At 34.6% G+C, this 23883-nt stretch overlaps 1 protein-coding gene across 2 annotated transcripts in view; it reads right to left on the reverse strand.

Moving 5' to 3' along the window:
* Positions 1–23883, reverse strand: part of htr4 (5-hydroxytryptamine receptor 4) — a 196577-nt gene that overhangs the window by 117331 nt on the left and 55363 nt on the right. For both annotated transcript variants that reach the window (XM_056471818.1, XM_056471819.1), the window contains exons 3-4: positions 13775–13888; positions 3161–3361 (exon numbers count right to left, since the gene is read on the reverse strand). In XM_056471818.1, the coding sequence (XP_056327793.1) occupies positions 3161–3361; positions 13775–13888 (315 nt within the window). The remainder of the gene's footprint in view (positions 1–3160; positions 3362–13774; positions 13889–23883) is intronic.

The raw sequence follows: 23883 nt of genomic DNA on the forward strand, positions 1-23883 counted from the left end.
GCAGTCAGTCTTCTAATACTCAAATGGACCATCAAAATAAAGTGTAACCTGTAATCTTTTTCTTTTCTGTTCAAACACTTTCAACAACATCCAAACAAAATCATATTCATCTACTGCCGAAAGCGTCCATCCACTTGAGATTGAAATCAATAAAACAACATCTTCATGCCAGCTGTAAAAAGGGCCACACAAGCTAATTAACTTCATTTGTTCCCAAAACTACAAGTAAGACTGCTGTTTCTATGTCTGTTTATAGGCAGGCTATGTAGCAATGCAGTTACATCATTATTTGACTCTCAGTCATTGGAAACTTGGGCCAGAATAAAGAAAAGCAGAGAAAGAGGTACATTTTGTAACAAACCAAATATTATCAGTCCCCCTCCTCTCAGTGCCCTCATGCCCTTTTTAACAAGCGAGGCATTGGAAGGCGGCCCGTGTGACTGCAGGGGCCGGATGACGTAAACCGGGGACAGCAGCTGAGCACTCAAACCTCATCCTGAATATCAGGGCTGAGGTCTAATGCATCACTCTGGAGGAATAAAGCGGAGCTGAAAGGGTGTTTCACGCAACTAAGGCTCGGTGCTTTATTGAACTGCTAAGTGGAGTAGCTTTACAATGTGCTTCTGTCACACAAGACGCTAAACCGTGTTCAAGCATAGCTTTTAATTTAGCTTTTTATTATTCACCATGAAGTGTTTGCTTCTGACAGCAACGAGGTCAGTAACTAAATAGAATGTCAGAGCATGACACCGATTATAGCCGAACGCCCATTTAGAGTTTAGACAAACTGTCAGTTGAAGTTATTCTGAGAAAATAAAAGAAAAGCGGAGGCAAAAATGACGGTGTACTGGCAGGTTTGATAAAAACTGTTCCTCTTGGAGTTCCTGTATTTTTTCTCTTGCTGTTTGCTCTTGCGGTTATTAGAGTAATTCTTTAAAAGCACCAAGCACTAGTCAAGCGGATGGGAGTACTGTAGAACTAAAATACAGGCACTTTAACAAACAACTGTACATTTGGCAAAAGGCAACAATCTTTCATGAAGCCTTCAGAATTTGTGGATCATAAATCACAGACGTATGTAAACCACAGTGACCTTGAGTGCGGCACTTCACCCCAGGCTTCTCCAAAGGGAATTTTATGTAATAAGTCTACAGTAATTTACAATGCATTAAAAGCATCTGCTATACTTGACTTTCAAATGCTTTGATGCCAAGCACCATTAAAAATGATGGCGACCAAATTGCTAAAACATAATTTCATGATTAAAAGAACATTTTTACGACATTAAAATCATGCTTAATACGACATTTTCCCCTTTTATAATTTAAATGAAAACAATTACACATAGGGTCATTATATATGTGCATATATTTATCCATGGTTTGTTATATAATTATTTACATATTTTATGTTGTCGAGCAAGAAAATGTTTCTCAGTCCTACACATTTCACGTTTTTTAACTGTCTGCCTGTTGCTTGACTCAAGGAGTTTATTAGGTTCATAATCACAGTGTTGGTGGACGGATTCACTTGGCAAGGCACTTTGTGTGACCACACATCGATCACCATGGAAACAGCATCACTACACAGTCCGCAGAACGAAACTCTCAAGTGCTCTTCCTCTGTGGCAAAACAATTTACAGCTGCCATGCAGTCATGTGTCAAGACGATGCATTCCTGGAATTTCAATTAAGGCAAGACACTGCAGGTGAACAGGGTTTAAAATCAAGTAAAAAGTAGTTATCAACATCATTTATTACATTAAGATTAGCAAACGTTTATTTGCAAGTTTAAAAAAATGTTGTTTAAATATGCAAATGATGCATAAATTCATGAAATATACACTTAATAGAATTAATTTCTAAAACAAAAGTCTGAACATTAAATTTTTTGATGTTCCAATGTTGTGTTGTGTATATATATATATATATATATATATATATATATATATATATATATATATATATATATATATAGTTGAAGTATAGTTGAATTATTAGCCCCCCTTTGAATTTTTTTTCTTTTTTAAATATTTCCCAAATGATGTTTAACAGAGCAAGGAAATTTTCACTGCATGTCTGATAATATTTTTTCTTCTGGAGCAAGTCTTATTTGTTTTATTTCGGCAAGAATAAAAGCAGTTTTTAATTATTTTGAAAAACATTTTAAGGTTTAATTAAACACCTTTATTATTAAAAATTATTAACACCTTTAAGCTATATATTTTTTTCGATAGTCTACAAAACAAACCCTTGTTATACAATAACTGGCATAATTACCCTAAACTGCCTAGTTAACCTAATGTACCTAGTTAAGCCTTTAAAAAGTCAGAATTATTAGCCCCCTTGTTTATTTTTTCCCCAATTTCTGTTTAACGGAGAGACGTTTTTTTCACACATATTACCTATCAACATATTTACCCTGTAAATATCTTCAAAATATACACCATATTGCCAAAAGTCATGCTTCCAAATTTGTGGGAACAGTTTGGGCATGGCCCCATCCTGTTCCAACATGACTGTGCTCCAGTACATAATGCAAGATCCATAAAGACAAAGATGAGTGACTTTGGTGTGAAGGAAATGACTGGCTTGCACAGAGTCCTGAACCCAACCCAACTGAACACCTTGGGGATGAATTAGAGTGAATAGTGTGAGTCAGGCATTCTCATCCAACATTAGTGCCTGATCCAGCAAATGCACTTCAAGAAGAATGATCAAAAAATCCCATAAACACACTAAACCTTGTGGAAAGTCTTCTCAGAAGAGTTGAATTTGTTATAGCTGCAAAGGGTGGGCCAACTCTCGATGTAATTAAAGTTCTTATGCATGAAAAGGCAGGTTTTACAAAACTACATGAATAAAACTGAAGTTTGGTGCATGTAAGTGCTGCTGAAGTGGAGAATTATGACACAGTGCAGGAAAAAAATCATTTTGAGAAAACAACCTTTAAAAATATGTACCGTAATGGCAACCTACAGGCACAGATTGATGAAGTGTTACAAATCAAATACTTAAAAGTGTATAATTTTACTATTAGTCTAAAAAACACACAATGAAAAGACAAAAAATATTGCGTTGCCAAACATTTTTGGCCTGCAGTTTCTCACCTTAATGACACTTTTATACAAAATACACTTTGTGAGTCGTCTTTGGTTTACCTGTCAAGGGAGATGCAGCACAGGTGTAAGATGGAGGCTGTGGTCAGCAGCACGTCCAGAGAGGTGCGGACCAGGCAGAAAGTCTCTCCGTAGATCCAGTTCTGATGGATCAGTTCTATGGCACCAAACGGCATCACCAGCACTGACACCAGCAGGTCAGCAAACGCCAGCGAGACGATGAAGTAGTTGGTTTTGATTTTCCTGCGGGGGAGAATGAGAAGATATTTCATTCTTTATCTTTTCTAAATTCAGCTAAATGCAAATTAATATGTTTGTTCTTAGATTTCAATATGTTTGGTCATCATTTGCTTGTCTTTTTGGTGTTCCAAAACACTTTGATTCATCTTAAGAATTCAGAGAGTTCATTTTCAGTGATCTGATAATAAGCATTCTGCTAAGATGTATTGCTGTTTCTACCTGGTATTAACATACAAATATGTCTTATATCTACATAGGTATTCAGTCACACTTTATTTTGATGGTTCGTTTGTTGAATTTAAGTTACATTCCATCTACATGCCAACTAATTCTCATTATATAATAAGTAGACTGTTAGGTTAGGGTTAGGGTTAGTGTAAATTGACATGTACTTGCAAAGTTTCTTATAGTCAGTGATATGTCTGTTGCAGGAGCAGTAGCGTTCGGAAGATAAGTGAATTTCTAGTGGGGTTGGAACAACATGAATATATTTAAAATGTATTTAAAATATATTTAAAATAGATTTAAGCAGAATTTTGATTTTGGAATAAATTCGTAAGTGAGTCAACTCAGATTTATTTACAAACTGTAGTACATTTTGCTAGCTGATTCACAGTAACAAGCAGAAAAATTGCAGAATTACAGATGCAAACATCATAAAATAGAGCAATTATGAAAGAACACTGTCATATTTTAGTCAAGTCAGTTCATCTCAATAACACATGTATATTTACAATTTAAATACAATACAAAATACATACTTTTACTATAAAGTCCGTGTTTAATAAAAATTACAGATATCCTACAATGCTCTAAAATATTTTAGGTGGACAGTTTCAAAGAAAGCACCAACCACAAACACCAGAAGTATAAACAGACAGCAGCACAGACCATAATTAGATAATACAACTGGCATTGCTCGTCATTGCTATGCAGTTCATTTATTTTTCTACTTGGGGGTTGGTGCAAACAAACCAGCTCATTTTTATTTGTTGCTTAGAGATGGCAGTGTTAAAGTAAGACTCATGAGCTGAGCATGTGCGATATATCTGCACAGATTACAGATAACTTCACCAGAAAATTGATTTTACATAATTTGCGAAACAAAACCAGCCAAAGTGACAAGTGATTTGACTTTGCGACCAGCCGCAGCTGTTTTTACCTGCAGTCAGTTGGTGTTAATTTTAAACTCTGTCAATATAACATTGCATAGAACATCTTGTGTGTAAAAGCTAGATTAATTATGCTGTGGATATGACAGTGCAGTATAATAGATCTTAACCAAAGCTGCATTTATAGTCACAATGATTAATGGCATTATACAAGTTGTATAGCTAATGATTTAATGGAAATGATGCTGCTAACAATTATACATCGAAACAAGTCAGCAATGACAGGCTATTTAACAGTCCCAAGACTGTTACTTACGTGAATTTGAACTTAAGTAACAGTTACCTGTGTGAAATAATGTTATGCAAAAATGCAATTGGGCAAACATTATCACTTCAATCAATCAATGAATTAATTAATTATTAATTATTGGGTAAATAATTCGTTTAATAATTACTAATAAAATGGGTGACATGGTGGCTCAGTGGTTAGCACTGTTGCCTCACAGCAAGAATGTCACTGGTTCGAGTCCCAGCTGGGCCAGTTGGCATTTCTGTGTGGAGTTTACATGTTCTCCTCGTGTTCGCGTGGGTTTCCTCCACGTGCTCAGGTTTTACCCACAGTCCAAAGACATGTGGTATAGGTGAATTAAATAAATTAAATTGGCCGTAGTGTATGTGTGTGAATAAGTGTGTATAGATGTTTCCCAGTACTGGTTTGCAGCTGGAAGGGCATCTGCTGTGTAAAACATATGCTGGATAAGTTTACGGTTCATTCCGCTGTGACGACCCCTGATGAATAAAGAGACTAAGCTGAAGGAAAATGAATGAAAGAATGAATTCTTTACAAAATTACTTAAATTCAGCACTAAGCAACTGTTCACTGTAAAAAAAAAGTGACTAAAACAGTTAATTAAGAGAAATTGTTGATAGCTATGTTGCTATTGTTGATTTGTGCTTTTGAATTGACGTCTACTGACAACTTTATTTTCATTTTAAAATATTTACAGCTTAACAACATTTATTGGCATTGGTAGCACGGTGAAATAATATATTGTATAATAAATATTACATATAGAAATAAATGCATTAAATAACTTAAACTTGACAATATATTGTTTCAAAATGCAAAAAAAGTCTATAAATATATGCAATTGAAAAGTGTATAAAAAAAGTTTACAGAAGACTAAAGTGTCATTTTTATTCCAAATTTATTGATTTTTACGTGGGGCTATGAAGTGCCTGTGATGAACACAATTGTAACGTCACTGAGCAGCTCAAATCATTTTAAGTTGTCATCCAAAAGTGTCAGTGGAGTCAAAACAATAATATTCCTGAATGTAAAGTATAGTATCGTTTAAAAATAAATTGAGCAACAGTGGTAAGCAACTGAACTCCATTGAGTGACAGAAATTTGGGGAAATCAGGCTCAATAACCCAGTAGGTAAAGGACGGCAATATAACAACAGATTGACATTGTACCCCAACGTAGTGGGATGTTGCATTTTTGTTTGGAAATGAAAATCGGGTTGACGTCAGAACTCAACATCAGGTTGACATCAATAGCCCCTTTCACACAGTGACACCGGTAAATATCCAGAAAATTACCGGAACGACTTTACAGGTAAAAAACTAAACAAAACAAAACAAAACAAAAAAAAAAAAACGCTGTTCACACAAACAAGGACATTCTGAAATTTTCCGGAAAGGACCGTTCACACATGCATTCCAAAATACAGGTAAATTCTGACATCATAAACCAGAAATGGCCTCTAAACGGCTGTGCTTGTATTTGTAAACATTTGACTACATTACAAACTCTGTGGATGGATAAGTATTATGAACAACTTCGATAAAAACATATGAAGGAACACTTTCGTGTGTCGAGATATACATGTGTGAGGTCTGGCTCTCACTGGCTGCTTCATGTGCGCAACTGAAGCAGAGCTTGAAGGTAAACAAACAGCGGTTTACCATAAGCAGTTTATCATTTTACCATTTTGTTCTAGTCGTGAACGCGCTCTATCCGGCAATTTTTCTTCTGCGTTCACACAGAGCTGTATTCCGGCAAATTACCGCTAATGTTACAACTTCTATTTCTGGCAATTTTCTGGAAAGGTCTGTATGTGTGAAAGGGGCTAATGTCCACATTGGACAGACTTTGCATTTTGGTCACTTTCCATTGCAACCTGAAAACAACAAAATATCAACGTTTAATGATGTTACAGCTTGATGTTGTGTGGACATTACCCCTATGACGCTTAACAGACATTGGATTTTGGTTGCCATACCTGACAAATAGATGTCAGTATTTGACATAAATGTAATGTTAGTTTAAGATGTTGGCTCGATGTTGGATTTTGGACACTTTCCAACACAACCTAAAAACCACAAAATATCCACTTCATTTCATGTCATTATTGGATGATAAATAAACGTTGTTCTTAGATGATGGTGACCTAAATCAAACCTATTACCCTCTTATGATGTTGTGTGTCTGCTGGGAAGAAGCAAAATAATTACATTCATTTTATAGATATTTTATGATACAATATAAAAATTTTATCGCAAACTAGAATTACCTATCCCTTTAAATTCAATAATAATATAAACACCGTAGCTAAACCAAATTTGTTTCCTCGTGAGCAGAAATTATTCACTATTCACTCACTAAATATTCACTATTTGCAGTAACACAACATCTTGTGCCTGCTCTATGTGTGTGGTACGTTGCTGATAAGTTGTCATAATGTTCGTTCCCCTTGAGAATGGCCAGAGCTCTGGGCAACCTATTAATGAGTAATAAAACTCTTTCTTAAGCTTCTGAACACATGGATCTATATATAGCTCACGGAGAAGCACTAATAGGCTCAAATCATTCTGTCACGTAACCATAACATGGCATAAAATCCGCATACCAGCTGCCTGCGAACGCTATACATCTCTAAAAGAATGCAGAGAGGGGCAATGATTGGCTTTCATGCACGTTTGACGCCAATTCTGAAGAATGAAAAGCAACAGGCATCCGATAATTATGCCATCAGATAGCGTGTCAGTATTTACAAATCACTTTCGAATGCATCATTAAAGCAGAATGGCACCAGATGTTCCATTTGACCCGGCGGAGGGCAGCCTGTTTTAAAGACGTTTGTCATTACAGGCATGACATAACATTTGGCGGACAACTCGCTCTGTTGCAGACTTCTTGGTAACACTGGGGAAACGTAGATTATTTTTCTCATGACTTCTATTATCAGATAAGCATTTCACAGGTGGTGGAATGGAAACACGACCCTTGGGCGAAAGAATCTTGGTGGTATGAGGAAGGCTATAAGCAATTTATAAATCAGAAGGAAAACTGTATGTGGAAAAAAAGAAGGAATGTATGATGTGTGGCAGGACATTTTAGCCGATAAGAAACTCAGTGCTGCCTCCAGGCTTGACAGACAATATTACAGCATTTTTAAAGCTCCTTAAACTGTTTATCTCATTATTTATGAGGCATAAAACATGAACTGTCTGAAATATTTATTAATTTAAATTATTATTTTTTCATATTTTTTAATTAATAATTATATACAAATAACTTAAGGTCAAAATGAGCCATCATGTAAACTTAAGTGCAGCTCACACTGTATGATTTTTAATAATCCTATATGATTGTGGCTTGTCAGACATGATTCCCTTGTTCCCGAGATCTCAGTTTTCATATGTCAGACTGAACTACAATCAAAATGTGAACACACAAAAAACTCACCCGGAGCTTAACGTCATCTATCTGTGGCACATTCAGTAACTCACGTTCTGAAATGATACCTCACAGCAAACATAAACAATCTGTAGCATTTATTTTGCTCACAGTATGCCTTAACAATAAAACCGGAAAAAAAGCTGTTTTGATATTTTCCTGTGGTGGTTTGAAGTTGTTTGCATCATCAGATTCAGCGCTCCTATTGGTCCTTTTTTATTGATGCTGAAGTCACACACTTCCGGAAAGTGTCTGAAATCTCAGACAACAACACTGGCTGAAATAGCACAATGTGACACAACACAACAATCTGATGTTGATTTGGTGCAGTCAATGTTGAAAATCACATGACTCTCAGTATTGAGCTCAGGTGTGTACTGTTTACATCGATCAACCATGAGATATTTCAACAACATTACCACATGTGGTATATTCAGTTGACTGCACATGTTCTGGAAAGGCAGCATTTTTCTGTTGAGAAAGCTGAACCTTTGAGAAAAGTTTAATCTCTGATTAATCAACAGAGTTGGCAATAGGACAATGTGAGTGATTGGCTTTGAGTGGCCCAGCCAGAGCCCTGACTTACAGTAGGCCCCATTTACACTAATACATTTTCAAAACGCGTAAGTTTTGCTATTGTTATGCTATCTGTCCACTCTATCTCAGAGTTTTTGAGCTCTGAAAACAGAGCGTATCTCAACAATAAAATGAAAACATGATAAATGGAACTGTCTATTTTTATTTTGATATTAACAACTTAACAAACTCCAAAAATGTTAAGGCATCGTGTACTGTAGCTACATATTATTTGACCGTCATCTTCACTGTATGCATTTTTATAACAAAATGGAGCATATATCATTACTGCCTCCTTTGGTTAATCAACAGAGTTGGCAATAGGACAATGTGAGTGATTGGCTGTAAGTGGCTCAGCCAGAGCCCTGACTTACAGTAGGCCCCATTTACACTAATACATTTTCAAAGCGCATAAGTTTTGCTATTGTCAATGGTCAAACAATGCAACCATGTTACTTATTCATGCCTCAGTGCATTTTGGGAATCCCAGCACTCTGGGGAAATCTGTATCTCAGATCACAAATAAATTATAATAGAAAGCAGCTTGATAATAGTTTAGCCATTGAAACTTTCTACTAAAGTTTATATATATATATATATATATATATATATATATATATATATATATATATATATATATATATATATACATATATATATATATATATATATATATATATATATATATATATATATATATATATATATATATATATATATATATATATAATATATATATACACAATATAATTTTACACATTTATATAAGATGATATGATGATATAATTTTATTTATAATGAAAGTAAATGGGGACCAGAATTATATAAATTATGCACATCTTCTTATGTGTTCCACAAATTAAATAAATCATTCATTCATTTATTTTCTATTCAGCTTAGTCCCTTTATAATTCCAGGGTCACCACAGTGGAATGAACCGGCAACTTATCCAGCACGTTTTACGCAGTTTTACGCCCTTCCAGCTGCAACCCATCTTTGGGAAACATCCACACACACTCATTCACACACATACACTATGGACAATTTAGCCTTCCTAATTCACCTGTACCGTATGTCTTTGGACTGTGGGGGAAACCGGAGCACCCGGAGGAAACCCACACGAATGCAGGGAGAACATGCAAACTCCACACAGAAACGTCAACTGACCCAGCCAGGGCTCGAACCAGCGACCTTCTTGCTGTAAGGCGACAGCACTACCTACTGCGCCACTGTGTTGCTCTTAAATAAATCATATACTCTATAATTTGGAAAAGCACGATGGCCAGTAACTAATAATTTTTAAGAATCATTTTACGGTGTCAATAGAATAGGCTACCGTTAAAAGTTCCTTCTTTAACAATATCAGTGGCTTCCTCAGAAATGTATGATGTGTTAGCGCTTTCCAGATTGACATGATACAAGTGATAAAGTGTGGGTGGAGATCTGAAACTCGAGCAAAACAACCACTGCTACTTCCATCAGACATGGACTATTTCTGTAAATAAAACACTCTGAGCTTAATTCAGCCAGTGGCATTCATTGACGCAAAAAACAATTGCTGTATAGTTTTCTAAGAACCCAGCAGGACTCCAAAGGAGTAATTAACAAGCTGCTAATTAGCCACTGAAATGAAACCCATAGAGGCTATGTATAACTGTTTAAGAGCTGGTGAACTGCTAAACTAATGAAAAAAAGTCCACTGTTGCCAGTTGTCAGTTAAATAATGATGAGCTTGTACACTCGTTTATTATAATTAACCTGCGCATTATGTGTGAAAGACAAGAGTACATGCCGGAGGAGTGTTCGGATGGCCTATTTTAAGGGCATTTATCTGCAACATCATGACATAACATTCAGTCCCCGTTTGACATTGTGTGTAACCTTGATGAATATAAATACATTTTCTTCATGGCATGCTGCTGAATGAAGGCTTGAGACACAACGGAACTATGTAATAATTATAAAGCTCAGAGTAAAACCTCTTGAATTGAGTGAAACGTTTCATTTTTGCTTGCTTCTAATAAATATTCTTGCTAATAATTAATATCAAGCCTTTTAATAGAAAAAAAAAATGCAAATTGATACTTTAACATTAGGATCAAACTGATCAAAATGTGACAATAAAGATATTTATAATGTTAAAAATATTACATAAATATGTATTACATATATCAAATAAAGTCTTTTCAAGCTTCTATTTACATAACATTTTAAAATTTAATAAGTTTCCACAAAAAGTAATAATGCATTTTTATTATTATTATTATTATTATTATTATTATTATTATTATTATTATTATTATTATTATTATTATTATTATTATCATTATTATTATTATTATCATTATTATTATTTTTATCATTATCATTATTATTATTATCATTATTATTATCATTATTATCATCATCATCATCATTATCATTATTATTATTATTATTATTATTATTATCATCATCATTATTATCATCATCATCATCATCATCATCATTATCATTATTATTATTATTATTATTATTATTATTATTATTATTATTATTATTATTATTTTTATTATCATCATCATCATAATCATCATCATCATTATTATTATTATTATCATTATTATTATCATCATCATCATCATCATCATTATTATTATTATCATTATTATTATCATCAACATCATCATTATTATTATTATTATCATTATTATCATCATCATCATCATCATCATCATCATCATCATTATTATTATTATTATTATTATTATTATTATTATTATTATTATTAATATTATTATTAGTAGTATTATTATTATTATCATCATCATCATAATCATCATCATCATTATTATTATTATTATTATTATTATTGTTGTTAATGTTTTATAACTATTAAATGTAAATGAAAAGTAAATGTTTCTTGGGCACCAAATCAGCATATCAAGACTCATTTGGATGGGACTAGTTTTTTTTAAGGGTTCATTAGTGACGTTTATGTTTCACAGAGTAACAACCTCTGTATAATTCCAGAGGGTCTTTAAACCCAAAAATCCTAAACCTGATTCTAAGAAATCTAACCCGGTTCATGTTTTGGGCAATATAAAGCATCGTAGCTCTGACTAGCACAAGTTTCTTTGCTTGTGCATGCAGTTCACTGTAAGCAAGTACAGTGATTAATAGTCATAGTTTTGTTATACTACCCCAATCTTAACCATGGTATTTGCAGTAAAACTGTGACTAACAATCATAGAAACGGTTACCCTAATTTTAATAAATAATTTGATAATAAATCCACTTGTTATTTTAATTGGATTTATTATAAACAGCCAGTTCTGTAACGTTTAAGTATAGTATGTTCCTCCTTTTGAGACTAACTGATATATTTAAATTAAATAAATCAATTAATATGACTTTTTAATTTTAACAAATTTTACTAGATTTTAATCAAATCAATGAGTAAGTAAGTTAGTAATGTGTATTTATATCGTGCATTTATCATGTATGGCCATACAATCATGAGGGGAGTCTTTCCACACCACAACCAGTGTGCAGCATTTACTTGGATGATACGACGGCAGCCACAGGACAACAGCGACATTGCATTTAACACACACCAGTTATTGGTGGAGTGGAGAGACAGTGATAGAGCCAATTCGATGGATGGGGATGATTCAGAGGTAATGATATGAAAGGGCCGATAGAGGGAATTTGGCCAGGACACCAGGGTTACACTCTTACTCTTTACGAGAAGTCCCATGGGACTTTTATTGACCACAGAGAGTCAGGACCTTAGTTTAACATCTCATCCGAAAGACGGCGCTCACTGACAGTATAGTGTCCCCATCGCTTTACTGGGGCATTAGGACTCACGGAGACCACGGATTGAGTGCCCCCTGCTGGCCTCACTATTGGAAACCTAGTTTTCCTATGTGGTCTCCCATGCAGGTACTGACCAGGCTCAGCCCAGCTTTCTGCAGCTTCAGTGAGTAACCAGTCTTAGGCTGCAGGGTGATATGGCTGTGGCTTGTGATTGTTATGGCAATAAAGCATTGGTCAGAGGAAGAGAGATGAAAAAAAAAAAAATCAAAAACCTATTTTTTATACACCACTTATTAGTTGCGTTTTATATTGTGAAAAACAGAATAAACCAATTTATTAACAAATATGAGGTTTATAAATGTGTTTTCTAGGTTAAAAACAAACACATTAGGCAAACTTAATGAGCACCAAGTAATTTTACCACTTTATTTCTCATCCTGCTAAAATTGTAATTAATTGAATCCTAATTAATGAATCTTAATATATTTTAAAATCTCTTTTGACACATATTTTAAATCTATTTTTTTCATATTTTTAAATATCTTCTCAAACATTTTAATGTAGGATTGCTTTTACAAAATTTTTCATTGTACTTTGCATTGTTAGCTTTATATTTGTGCTGTTTTCTCTATTGTGATCCTTGCTTGTAAAACTACTCTTAAAGGCACCATACAAACTAAATGTTTTATTAATTTAATTTAATTTAATTTAATTTAATTTAACTTTATTTTATTTTAACTTTATTTTATTTTAACTTTATTTCATTTTAATTTATTTAAATTAAATTAAATTAAATTAAATTAAATTAAATTAAATTAAATTAAATTAAATTAAATTAATTTTAATTGAATTGAATTGAATTGAATTGAATTGAATTGAATTGAATTTTATTTTATTTTATTTTATTTTATTTTATTTTATTTTATTTTATTTTATTTTATTTTATTTTATTTTATATTCTTTAATAGCAGTCTGATATTTTAAAAACTTGCAGAATCAGAGGAAACTGCATTAAGAGAACAGCCCTTTCCTTTGTCTAGCATGTAAACTACACAACCTGAAAAAAAGAATTACCTCAAACATGAGTCATGTCAGTTCACTTGAGCTGCACAAATGAAATGCTAAAAAGGGATGTTTTCCCCTGAGGTGACAGACAAGTGGAGAGTGATGGTGGTTTCTGACCTGAGCTGCCGGTCCTTACAGACGGCCACCATCACCAGCAGGTTCCCCAGGACGCTCATGAGCATAACCAGTGACAGGAAGCTGATGAGAGCAACCCTCTTCGCCAAGCCGTTGCTGTGATAACAGAGACAAGACACAGACATATTGAAAACAGTTGATCGGATAGAAGGAAGAAAATACTGATAAGAGTCACAGTCCAAAAGGGATTCAGCGGGACTGACAATAGCACAGACGTTTCAGACATTAGTGCTGCACGACTGTCAGTGTGCCAATGATTGCTTTCAATTCTGTTTAATGTATTGAAAGTATGTTTGATTTGCTAATTATTATATGTTGACATTTAAGAAAGGTTTTGCCACCTCAATTCCCATGGAAACAGCAGCGTAAGAGAAGTGGACAGGAATAGAAAGTACATTGCCCACTCAGTGAGGTCGAAAAAATAAGACAATTTCTTCTTGTGAAGCAGATTGTCTTTATGTTACTGATGACGCGAGTCTCACCGACATTGTAACATTGTTTTATATGAATTGTACAGTAATGAATAACAATGATGCTCCGAACTATTTTTTTCTGGTATCAGTGTTTGTCTGAAGCTTCTTATTTCTATGTTTTTTTTCTACTTCTAAATAAAAACATTAAAAAATAATGCTATAAAGATTCATGTTGGATGATAAAATGCAGTGTGAGAATAGAGTTCTAGTTTATATTAGCCATATAAAAAATAAATCAGAAAAATGCCTCTTGTATAACCTCCAAAATTGAATTTGAATTTGCAATAATATTTCACAATTTCACAATTGATTTTAAACAAATAAATTGGGCTTTAGCGAGCATTAAAGACTTAATATATATATTAACGTCAGTTGGCAATTCTGTGTGGAGTTTGCATGTTCTTCCCGTGTTCGCGTGGGTTTCCTCCAGGTGCTCCGGTTTCCCCCACAAGTCCAAACCCATGCGGTATAGGTGAATTTGGTAAGCTAAATTGTCCGTATTGTATGATTGTGAATGAGAGTGTATGGATGTTTCCCAGTGATGGGTTGCAGCTGAAAGGGTATCCGCTGCGTAAAACATATACTGGATAAGTTGGTGGTTCATTCCGCTGTGGCGACCCCAGATCAATAAAGGGACTAAGCCGTAAAGATAATGAATGTATGAATGAATAAAAATATTTATAAGTACTCAATGATATTGATTATGATGATTTTGCTAACATAATAAATCATACTATATAAACCTACTTTATATTAGACCAACTGAAAGAAAAAAAGCTTAATAATCTCTCATGCAACCTACATAAACAGCAAAGTAATTCTTCTCTGACATCGTGTTTTCCCTCAAGACTGACACTGACTTTGTAATTGTAGGCTAAAGCCTGTTATTGTGACTGCAGGCTCTAGGAAGAGGTATAACCCCCTGCTGCACATTAGACACAAATGAACGGCAGGGAATTTGAGATAACCGATAAAGACTCAGCTCAACTGCACAACATCTGACACTTCTTTTGTTCATGAGCTATAAAGCTCTGCCTGTCTAAACACATAGTGCAAATCTCAACAGTTGTGTGTTGATTTTCCTGTGATTGTCTCGTCATGTCTAAAGTCAGTTTGTGGTTTCAAGAGACACATTAGTCCAAACCAGACAAGAACATGACAGTATGAAATGACAAGAGTGACTTTTATTAACTAATCCCTTGTGAGCTGCAGTTTTCTGTGACAATATATTAATAGTTTCACAAGTTGCCTATTCTCCTAAAATTAAATACTTTATATTAGTTTTGTGTGCTGTTTATTATAACCGGGACTTAAAACCACAGGATTCAAGTGAGACATATAAATAGACTGATAATATAATGTTACACACTAAAAAATATCTGTTAAAGAGCCCATATTATACATGAAATAGGGTCATATTTAGGTTGTAAGGGTCTCCAACAACAGTCTAATATGCATGCAAGGTCAAAAAACACTTTGATGGTCTTATAATCTGCAATTATTTTTACCTAATTATCCCAGCGACTCCCATATGAATCGTCCAGCGATTCATTTGTTCCCAAACCCCTCCTCAGCGCGAAGCTAATCTGCGCTGATTGGACCGATGACAGCCTGCTGCGATTGGTCGACACGGACAAGGCTTCAGCACGAGGCAGAGTGAAATGCCCAGCTGCTAATCAACAATATAAAAGTAGTCACAGTGCACACACGCTTCATAGTGGATTTTGGCTGCCAGTGGGTGAATGTAAACACAGACGATGGACTAGAAAATACTGACGACTAACTATTTTATTGAGCAAAAAGTCCAAGAACTGGCGAGGAGGTCACAGTCTTCTTGCTCTTTTCACAGACACACACACACACACACACAGGGCCTGCGCGTCCATAGAGGACCGGCTGAATAGAGAGGGCGCGGCGCTCAGTTATATCCGCGAATACCCGTGCGTTACACACACGAGGAGACACACACACAGAGGGCCGGCGCGTCCATAGAGGAGCGGCTAAATAGAGAGGGCGCGGCGCGGCGCTCAGTTATATCCGCGAATACCCGTGCGTTACACACACGAGGAGACACAGACACACACACACACAGGGCCGGCGCGACCATAGAGGAGCGGCGCGAATACCCGTGCGTTACACACACGAGGAGACACACACACACACACACAGGGCCGGCGCGACCATAGAGGAGCGGCGTGAATACCCGTGCGTTACACACACGAGGAGACACAGACACACACACACACAGGGCCGGCGCGACCATGGAGGAGCGGCGCTCAGTTATATCCGCGAACGAGGAGACAATAATATTGAGCTGAAATATTTTGAAACTTGTCCGTTGCATGTGTGTAAACAGCTGACGATCCGTAATCAAAGCGGCACGCGTCGCGTTTTCAACGTGGCTTTACACGCGATATGAGAATATAAAGAGTTAACCTGATACAGCACACGCGGTATCAAGTAACAAAACACAACTAAATACATAATTTGCAAGCTAGAGTAAACGAGGCGATAATTTTAATCGCACTTACTTACACTTGTGAAATGGGGGTAGAAACTGATCCATGATCCACTGATCCATGTTCAGACAGTCTATACTGATCCTTCCTTTAACAAACTGATGAAGTCTTCTTTGAAAGCATATAGTTTTCACAAGCACTCAGAACTGCTCAAGGCTGGGCTATAATGCTGAGGTTTCCTCTTTGATTAGACTGTCCATAATATCCATCTGCACAGCGTGACTTCATTCGACCGGTGTCTCTCTGTGTGTGTCTCTGTGTGTGTGTGAGACTTTTTTTTCTGTTAGTGGGCGGGGCCGCAGGTTTCAAATCTCCCGGGTTTGCGCGCCCAACTACTTGTGTTTCGTAGCTGCGTCATCGCGAAACACCTAATGACTCGTTATCAAGACGACTCGTTTGAAGCACTATGAGTCGACTCTTTTATAGATGAATCAATAGTTTTAAACACTGTACACTTACAGATTTAAGCCTTAGCTGGACATTTCACTTCACTTAGAGCTGTGTTACACACTACATGGAAGGGCATTTTCAAAAACCCATAATATGGGCTCTTTAACACTTTAAAGTTATTCTATTTTGTGATTCACAAGCGTACTCTGTTTGTTTATTTATGGTTTGCTTAACTCTACAGTTTAGCAAAGTGACTTTTATTGACATGAAAGTAGTTTGAAATAATGTAATGTCTAATAAATATTAAATGGAGAAATAAGTCTGTAAAATAACTGACAGAAAATGTACTTGCAGTTTATTACAAGGATTCTGTACTGTAATTTACAACACCAACCTAGACAATATATCACTTTACTATTAAAAATGTCAATAAAAGTAATTTTTTCAAACTTTAAGGTTAAAAGTTGTTGGAAGAAAGATCAAGGTCCCATAATGCAATTCAATAGCATAAATGAACGGGGGGGGGGGGGGGATAAAAACATGAATCACTAAATAAATTTAAAAAACCTGCTAATTTACTGATATTTTTACAGTGGAGGTGCCAAGAGTTGAAGAACAAGAGTTGCAGTCTTGAGTTATGTAATGAAGAAGATACTTATATGTCCTTCAAATTTGACTGGCACGATAAAATGAGCACATTCCTCTAGAATATTTTTTTTCCATATCATTGAACATAAGCCTGAAGTCCATGCATTCTGCAATAAAGCTGTCAATATGTGAAGCCACTAAGATTGCACTGGATTGTGTATTTTTTCTCTTTTTCTTTCTTGCAATTGTGAGCTTACATCTCACAGTTCTGAGTTTTTTTTTACTGCTACTTTTTGTGTTAAAATTTCCACTTTTTTAGACTTTCAACGCACTCATATCTTGAAACTCAAATGTTTTCTTACATGAAAGATTCTGTGAATCAATTGCATGAAACAATTCAGAGTTGAACAAACTCAGAGTTGAAGCCTGTAAACAAAATAAAGAAATGTAAACTCAGAATCTAGTTTATGTTATGTTTATTGTGCAATGTTATATTTATATAGTATATATCTTGATGCTGACATTCTGAATTGTGAGAAAAAAAAACCTAAACTGTGAGATAGAAACAAATTTCCATACATCTGAATTTTATTTGGAAGCACACACCCCAAAAATCTTTCAATGGCTCAATGCATTTATGCACTATAAAACTGAAATGATCATGACAACTTTTTTGCTATTTTAACTTATTTTGATAAGATAATTTTAATCATTTTAAACTTTAAGTCGCTTTAAATGATGCAAGTTAAAAAGACCTTTAAAGTTATTGTGCTTCAACTTAAAAATTTAAAACAACATCTTTTTAAAAATATTCTTTGCAGACCTCAAACAATCAGTTTGATCACACTGATACTGTATTTTAATTGGATTGAAAGTAGGGGTCAATCAATCAATCAATCAATCAATCAATCAATCAATCAATCAATCAATCAATAATAATGCTCAGTCTGTAAGATATACTACAAATAGTATGCTAAGGTATACTACAATAGTATATGCACAGAACCATATCTGTGAATGAACGTGCATCAATGAATATTCTTATATTTATACATCTCATGTCTTCTAAACTGTTGAGTCCAGGACAATGAGTATTTACTAAATGTTTGGACATACCGCATGTCAGCTTTGTTTTTAAATATGTCATAATGAAGGCAAGGAATCTTACAGAAGCATTATTGCTTCCAAAAGTTGGATATGCATTGGCTGGTCGTGTGCTTCAGAAGTAATGCACATTTAATTAAATATGTGAACTGGATTGCAATGTTCACAGAAACAGGATTCACGTAAACACATCTTTCAGGATCTAAAAATCTGATGAAATGCATTCTGAATGATGAAAATGAGTGCATGCAAACACACCATATCTGTGCGTGCAGGATGTGTTGCATGACAGCCAAGCTATTCAAAAACAAGACCTACAGTATCTCTAGAGGTTTTCCTCATTCCACTACCCAGAGTCTTAAGTTAAAAAAATAAAGAAATACAAATCTGTCTGAATGGTCCCTAAGGCAGCCTGTCCAATACAATGTCACAAAAACAACTTTTGACAAGCTACAGAGCTACACATTGGATGAAATCAGGTCTAAACCTGTTTCTAGAGAGAGAGAGAGAGAGAGAAAGAGAGAGAGAGAGAGAGAGAGAGAGAGAGAGAGAGAGAGAGAGAGAGAGAGAGAGAGAGAGAGAGAGAGAGAGAGAGAGAGAGAGACTACTGTAGCTGTACCACTGTCACTTTTGCTATCATGCTTTTAGCTAAATACACAAAAAAATTATAAAAACAGTTTAAAAAGCCCAACAATAGAGCAGTGGCCAAATGTGTTGTCCTGAGAAAACCATCAAAATTAGAAACACAATTTATGGGAACGAGATAAGGAAAATGCTATTGTTTAGGTATTAGGTATTTCAATTTACTAGAACTTCTTTTATGTTAAGCTGTTTTGTCCAAGCGGCAACCTCCCGCTCTCCCTTGTAAAGCTAATGTGGAAGTAAGTGAAACTGCAATTCATTGAAATTTCGCTAGGTCTGGCTCCATAACAGAGCACAATTTTACTGAGCTCAATGTTAAAATGGCCAACTTTACAGCAGAAAAAAGGTGTTTACAGTACATAGAATGATTTTGATTCAAATAGCTAATGTTACCCTTCATGACAACTGTGATTTTTTTTTTATAACTCATTCGTTTCAATTTTATTAAGTTATATTAAGTCTGTATAAAAAAGGGCATGGCCACTTGAGTGCGGCTAGGTCACGCTGGTTGCTGTCATGTCACCTCTGCTGATTCCGGCTGATTAGCCGCTGAACTCTGCATATACATCGTATTTTTGTTTTGTTTTATGTGACTTTACACAGTCAGTTGCCTTTTGGAATAATTTCCTACGGGTGACGTGGTGGTGCAGTGGGTAGCACGTTCACCTCACAGCAAGAAGGTCGCTGGTTCAAGCCTCGGCTGCTTCGGTTGGCATGGAGTTCGCATGTTCTGTCCTGTGTTTGTGTGGGATTCCTCCGGGTGCTCCGGTTTCCCCCACAGGTTCAAACACATGTGGTATAGGTGAACTGGGTAGGCTAAAATTGTCTGTAGTGTATGTGTGTGTGAGTGAGTTTGTGTGGATGTTTCCCAGTGATGGGTTGCAGCTCGAAGGGCATCCGCTACGTAAAACATGTGCTGGATAAGTTGGCAGTTCATTCGGCTGTGGCAACCCCAGATTAATAAAGGGACAAAGCCGAAAAGAAAATGAATGAATTATTTCCTACAATTATCAGATAATATGGCATGTTGTGCACTTAATTGTGCTCACAAACCATTCACGTGGCCTCCATTTCCCAGGTGAGGGAAATTATATACTTATATACTATTTATAAATGTATTTGTTTTAAGATAATTCATAATTTATCATTTTCTTTAGAACTTGAATGCACTCCAGAATTGATTTGCTGTAGGCTCTAGAATAGTCATCTGAAATGTTGTCATAAAGTGTTATGCCTGAATTTCATAAATAGCCTTGCATTTACTAACATTAATATTCTAACTAACTAATATTCCTCCTGTAGAAAAACGTCATAAGAACAATGCTTAGTGACTCAATGTATTCCAACAGTGTTTTTAAAAGACTAAACACTTTATTGATATAGTATACAACCAAGCACATGTGGTCAGAACACAAACGAGTCGCAGGTAATGAAGTATTAAGCATTTCTCCCAAAGAAAATCCAGTCTAAAAAAAAGCTAACTCTGCCTCTTTGCCCTTGTTTGATTACCCCCAGCTGGAGTGATGGCGCGCAACCAAAATGGCGCCGGTTGGCCATGCCTACTTGTATCTTCATATGCACTCTTCAGAAACCTATGGGTGAAGTCACGGACACTTTGTCCAAATATCTATTGATTTGACACAATCTATTATAGATTGCTCTTTAGAAATAAAGTTGAATTGATTTAAAGATGATGAAAATCATCTTTTGTAAGCTGTTTGGACAGAATTGTATGCAGGTATAGTATGTCCACAGTCATACTGGAGTGAAAGAAACACAATAAGTCTCTTTTTTAAAATTTCCTGACATTAAAATAGGATCCAAATCCCTCCCGTTTTGAAGACCACCGCAACGTGATGTAGGAGTGTGGTTTCCCCACCCACTGAACATGTATAATCATATTAACAAGACAGGATGTGCGCAAAGCATGGGATTAAAAGATCTGTTCAGCTCTCTATAATCATCAATTATTATCAAATGTGAACAAGAATGAGTTTTAAAAGTTTAAATATAGACTAGAATTAAAGGCACAGGCGACTAAAACAGAAGATGCTCAAAACTGAAAATTACAACCTTCTGAAAGCTATAATAAATAATCTGATGGGTGTTTTAAGCTGAAACTTTACAGACACACTCTGGAGACATAAAAGACGTATCTTAAATCTTGAAAAAGGGGTAAAATAGGTGCCCTTTAAACTTAATTGATAGAATGCTTGAGTAAAAAAAAGACAAGCTACAGCTGATAATGAAAAATTAGTTATTTTTATGATGCAGAAAAACAAAAGCTCACCAGAAATAAAGTATACACAATTATTTATATCATATTATTTCTCTCTGGTAAGCGACTGGCAACCATTCTCCCTCTCAATAAGGCTGTTTCCTTGCTTATCAAAAATGAAACCATTGAAATGCAGAGCACATACAGAGGTTTTACATCGCCGAGCAGAACTATGCTATATTATGCGCTCAGAAAATTGCCATCAGGATATAGGTGTGTGCAAGAATATACTCATGTCACGATTCAGGACTAATCATGATTCTGAACTCACAATGCAATATTATCATTATATTTTAGGGTGACACAAAGAAGAGGGTTTAAAATGACTGACATCAAAGACAAACGATAAAATAAAATTAGATCTGGACATGAATAGACCTAAACTTGGTCCCTCGTTCCCACTGCACAGGGGAAAAGTGTGGCAGACAAATATTCATGAATCTAAAACTGAAAATAAAGAATAATGTTGGACACATTTGCTTGCACTCTGTCACTGACTACATATAATTAAGCCCCTTTTTACAGGTAAAATCAGACATCTGGCATTATCGGGGTCCCTCTTGCATTGTTAACATTACATCCAATTTTATATACAGTAGTTTAATGCAGTATGCTGTCAGCGAAACCTTTATAACCTTTTTTTTCCTCCTCATGCGGTAAAATTGTGGTTTCAATGAATACAGACAGTAATTGGATCTCCTACAGACAAATCATCCACAAACAGACTCTCGCAGTGGCCTTCCTCTCCTGATATTAATGCCCTTATGATAAGAATAAACTAAGTACCTTGAATAAATATACAGCAAAAACAAAATCTCAGTTACAACATATATGAGAGCTTCATATGATCCATGCAGTCAATTCAAGTTGCAATTGCAAAGTGCGTCAAATTGACTATTCCCAAATTAGGGTTTCTAGTAGGGCTGCACAATATATAATTTAAGCATCGATATATCGCAATGTATGTGCTCACAATAGTCAAATCGCAAGACATATAATGTTGAGTTGGGATTATAGATGACCAGAAACCACAGGTCAAAACATGTGAGATTTGTGAAGATTCTGCAGAAATTAAGCATGGTAGAGTGAAAGTTAATCATGTGCATGTGTTTTTATGGCCTGCGACTATGTAAGCATTGTAAGAGAGTTCTAAGCATTTTAACAGAGCTTAAAAATTCATTTTATTGAACAATTTATATGATAGACTATATGCATTGTTAATTTACATTTGATTATTCAATTTATGTAACTAAATACTGTTAGACTCTCTGTAAATCACTGTTTATTTTACTTTACTATTTGCTCCATTGTGTTTAATTATGATTGTATTTTGTTTATTATATGTAAATAATAAATTACATTAAAATACATTTATATTTCACTTTTCTCTAAAATCATCCCAATAAATCTAAAGTCTTTGCAAAAAAGAGTTATTTAAGTCATCTGGAGAAATTATATCTTATTATATTATATTATATTATATTATATTATATTATATTATATTATATTATATTATTTTATATTATATTATATTATATTATTTTAAATTTTATTATATTATATTATATTATATTATATTATATTATATTATATTATATTATATTATATTATTTTAAATTTTATTATATTATATTATATTATATTATATTATATTATTTTATATTATATTATATTATATTATATTATTTTATATTATATTATATTATATTATATTATATTATATTATTTTATATTATATTATATTATATTATATTATATTATATTATATTATATTATATTATATTATATTATATTATATTATATTATATTGCAGAGAAAAAAATATTGTTATGTCAGATTTTTCCAATATCGCGCAGCTCTAGTTTCTAGGGTTACTTAATAGTGTTATTGCATCCAAATCTTGAAACTCTGTCTTATTTACTCATCTCATGTTGTTTGAACATATGCGTTTACAACAGTAAACCATAAATCTGTCACCATGGAATCTAAATTCATTGATAAAGTCATTGTGTCTCTTCAGAAGATTAGATTTTTGATTAGACTGCTTGAGTAATTAGTTTTACAATGCCTTTATTACCTTTTGTTAGGACTTCAGAT

This window comes from Danio aesculapii, chromosome 14 (genome assembly GCF_903798145.1).
Source record: "Danio aesculapii chromosome 14, fDanAes4.1, whole genome shotgun sequence".
In the NCBI taxonomy this organism is placed as follows: domain Eukaryota; kingdom Metazoa; phylum Chordata; class Actinopteri; order Cypriniformes; family Danionidae; genus Danio; species Danio aesculapii.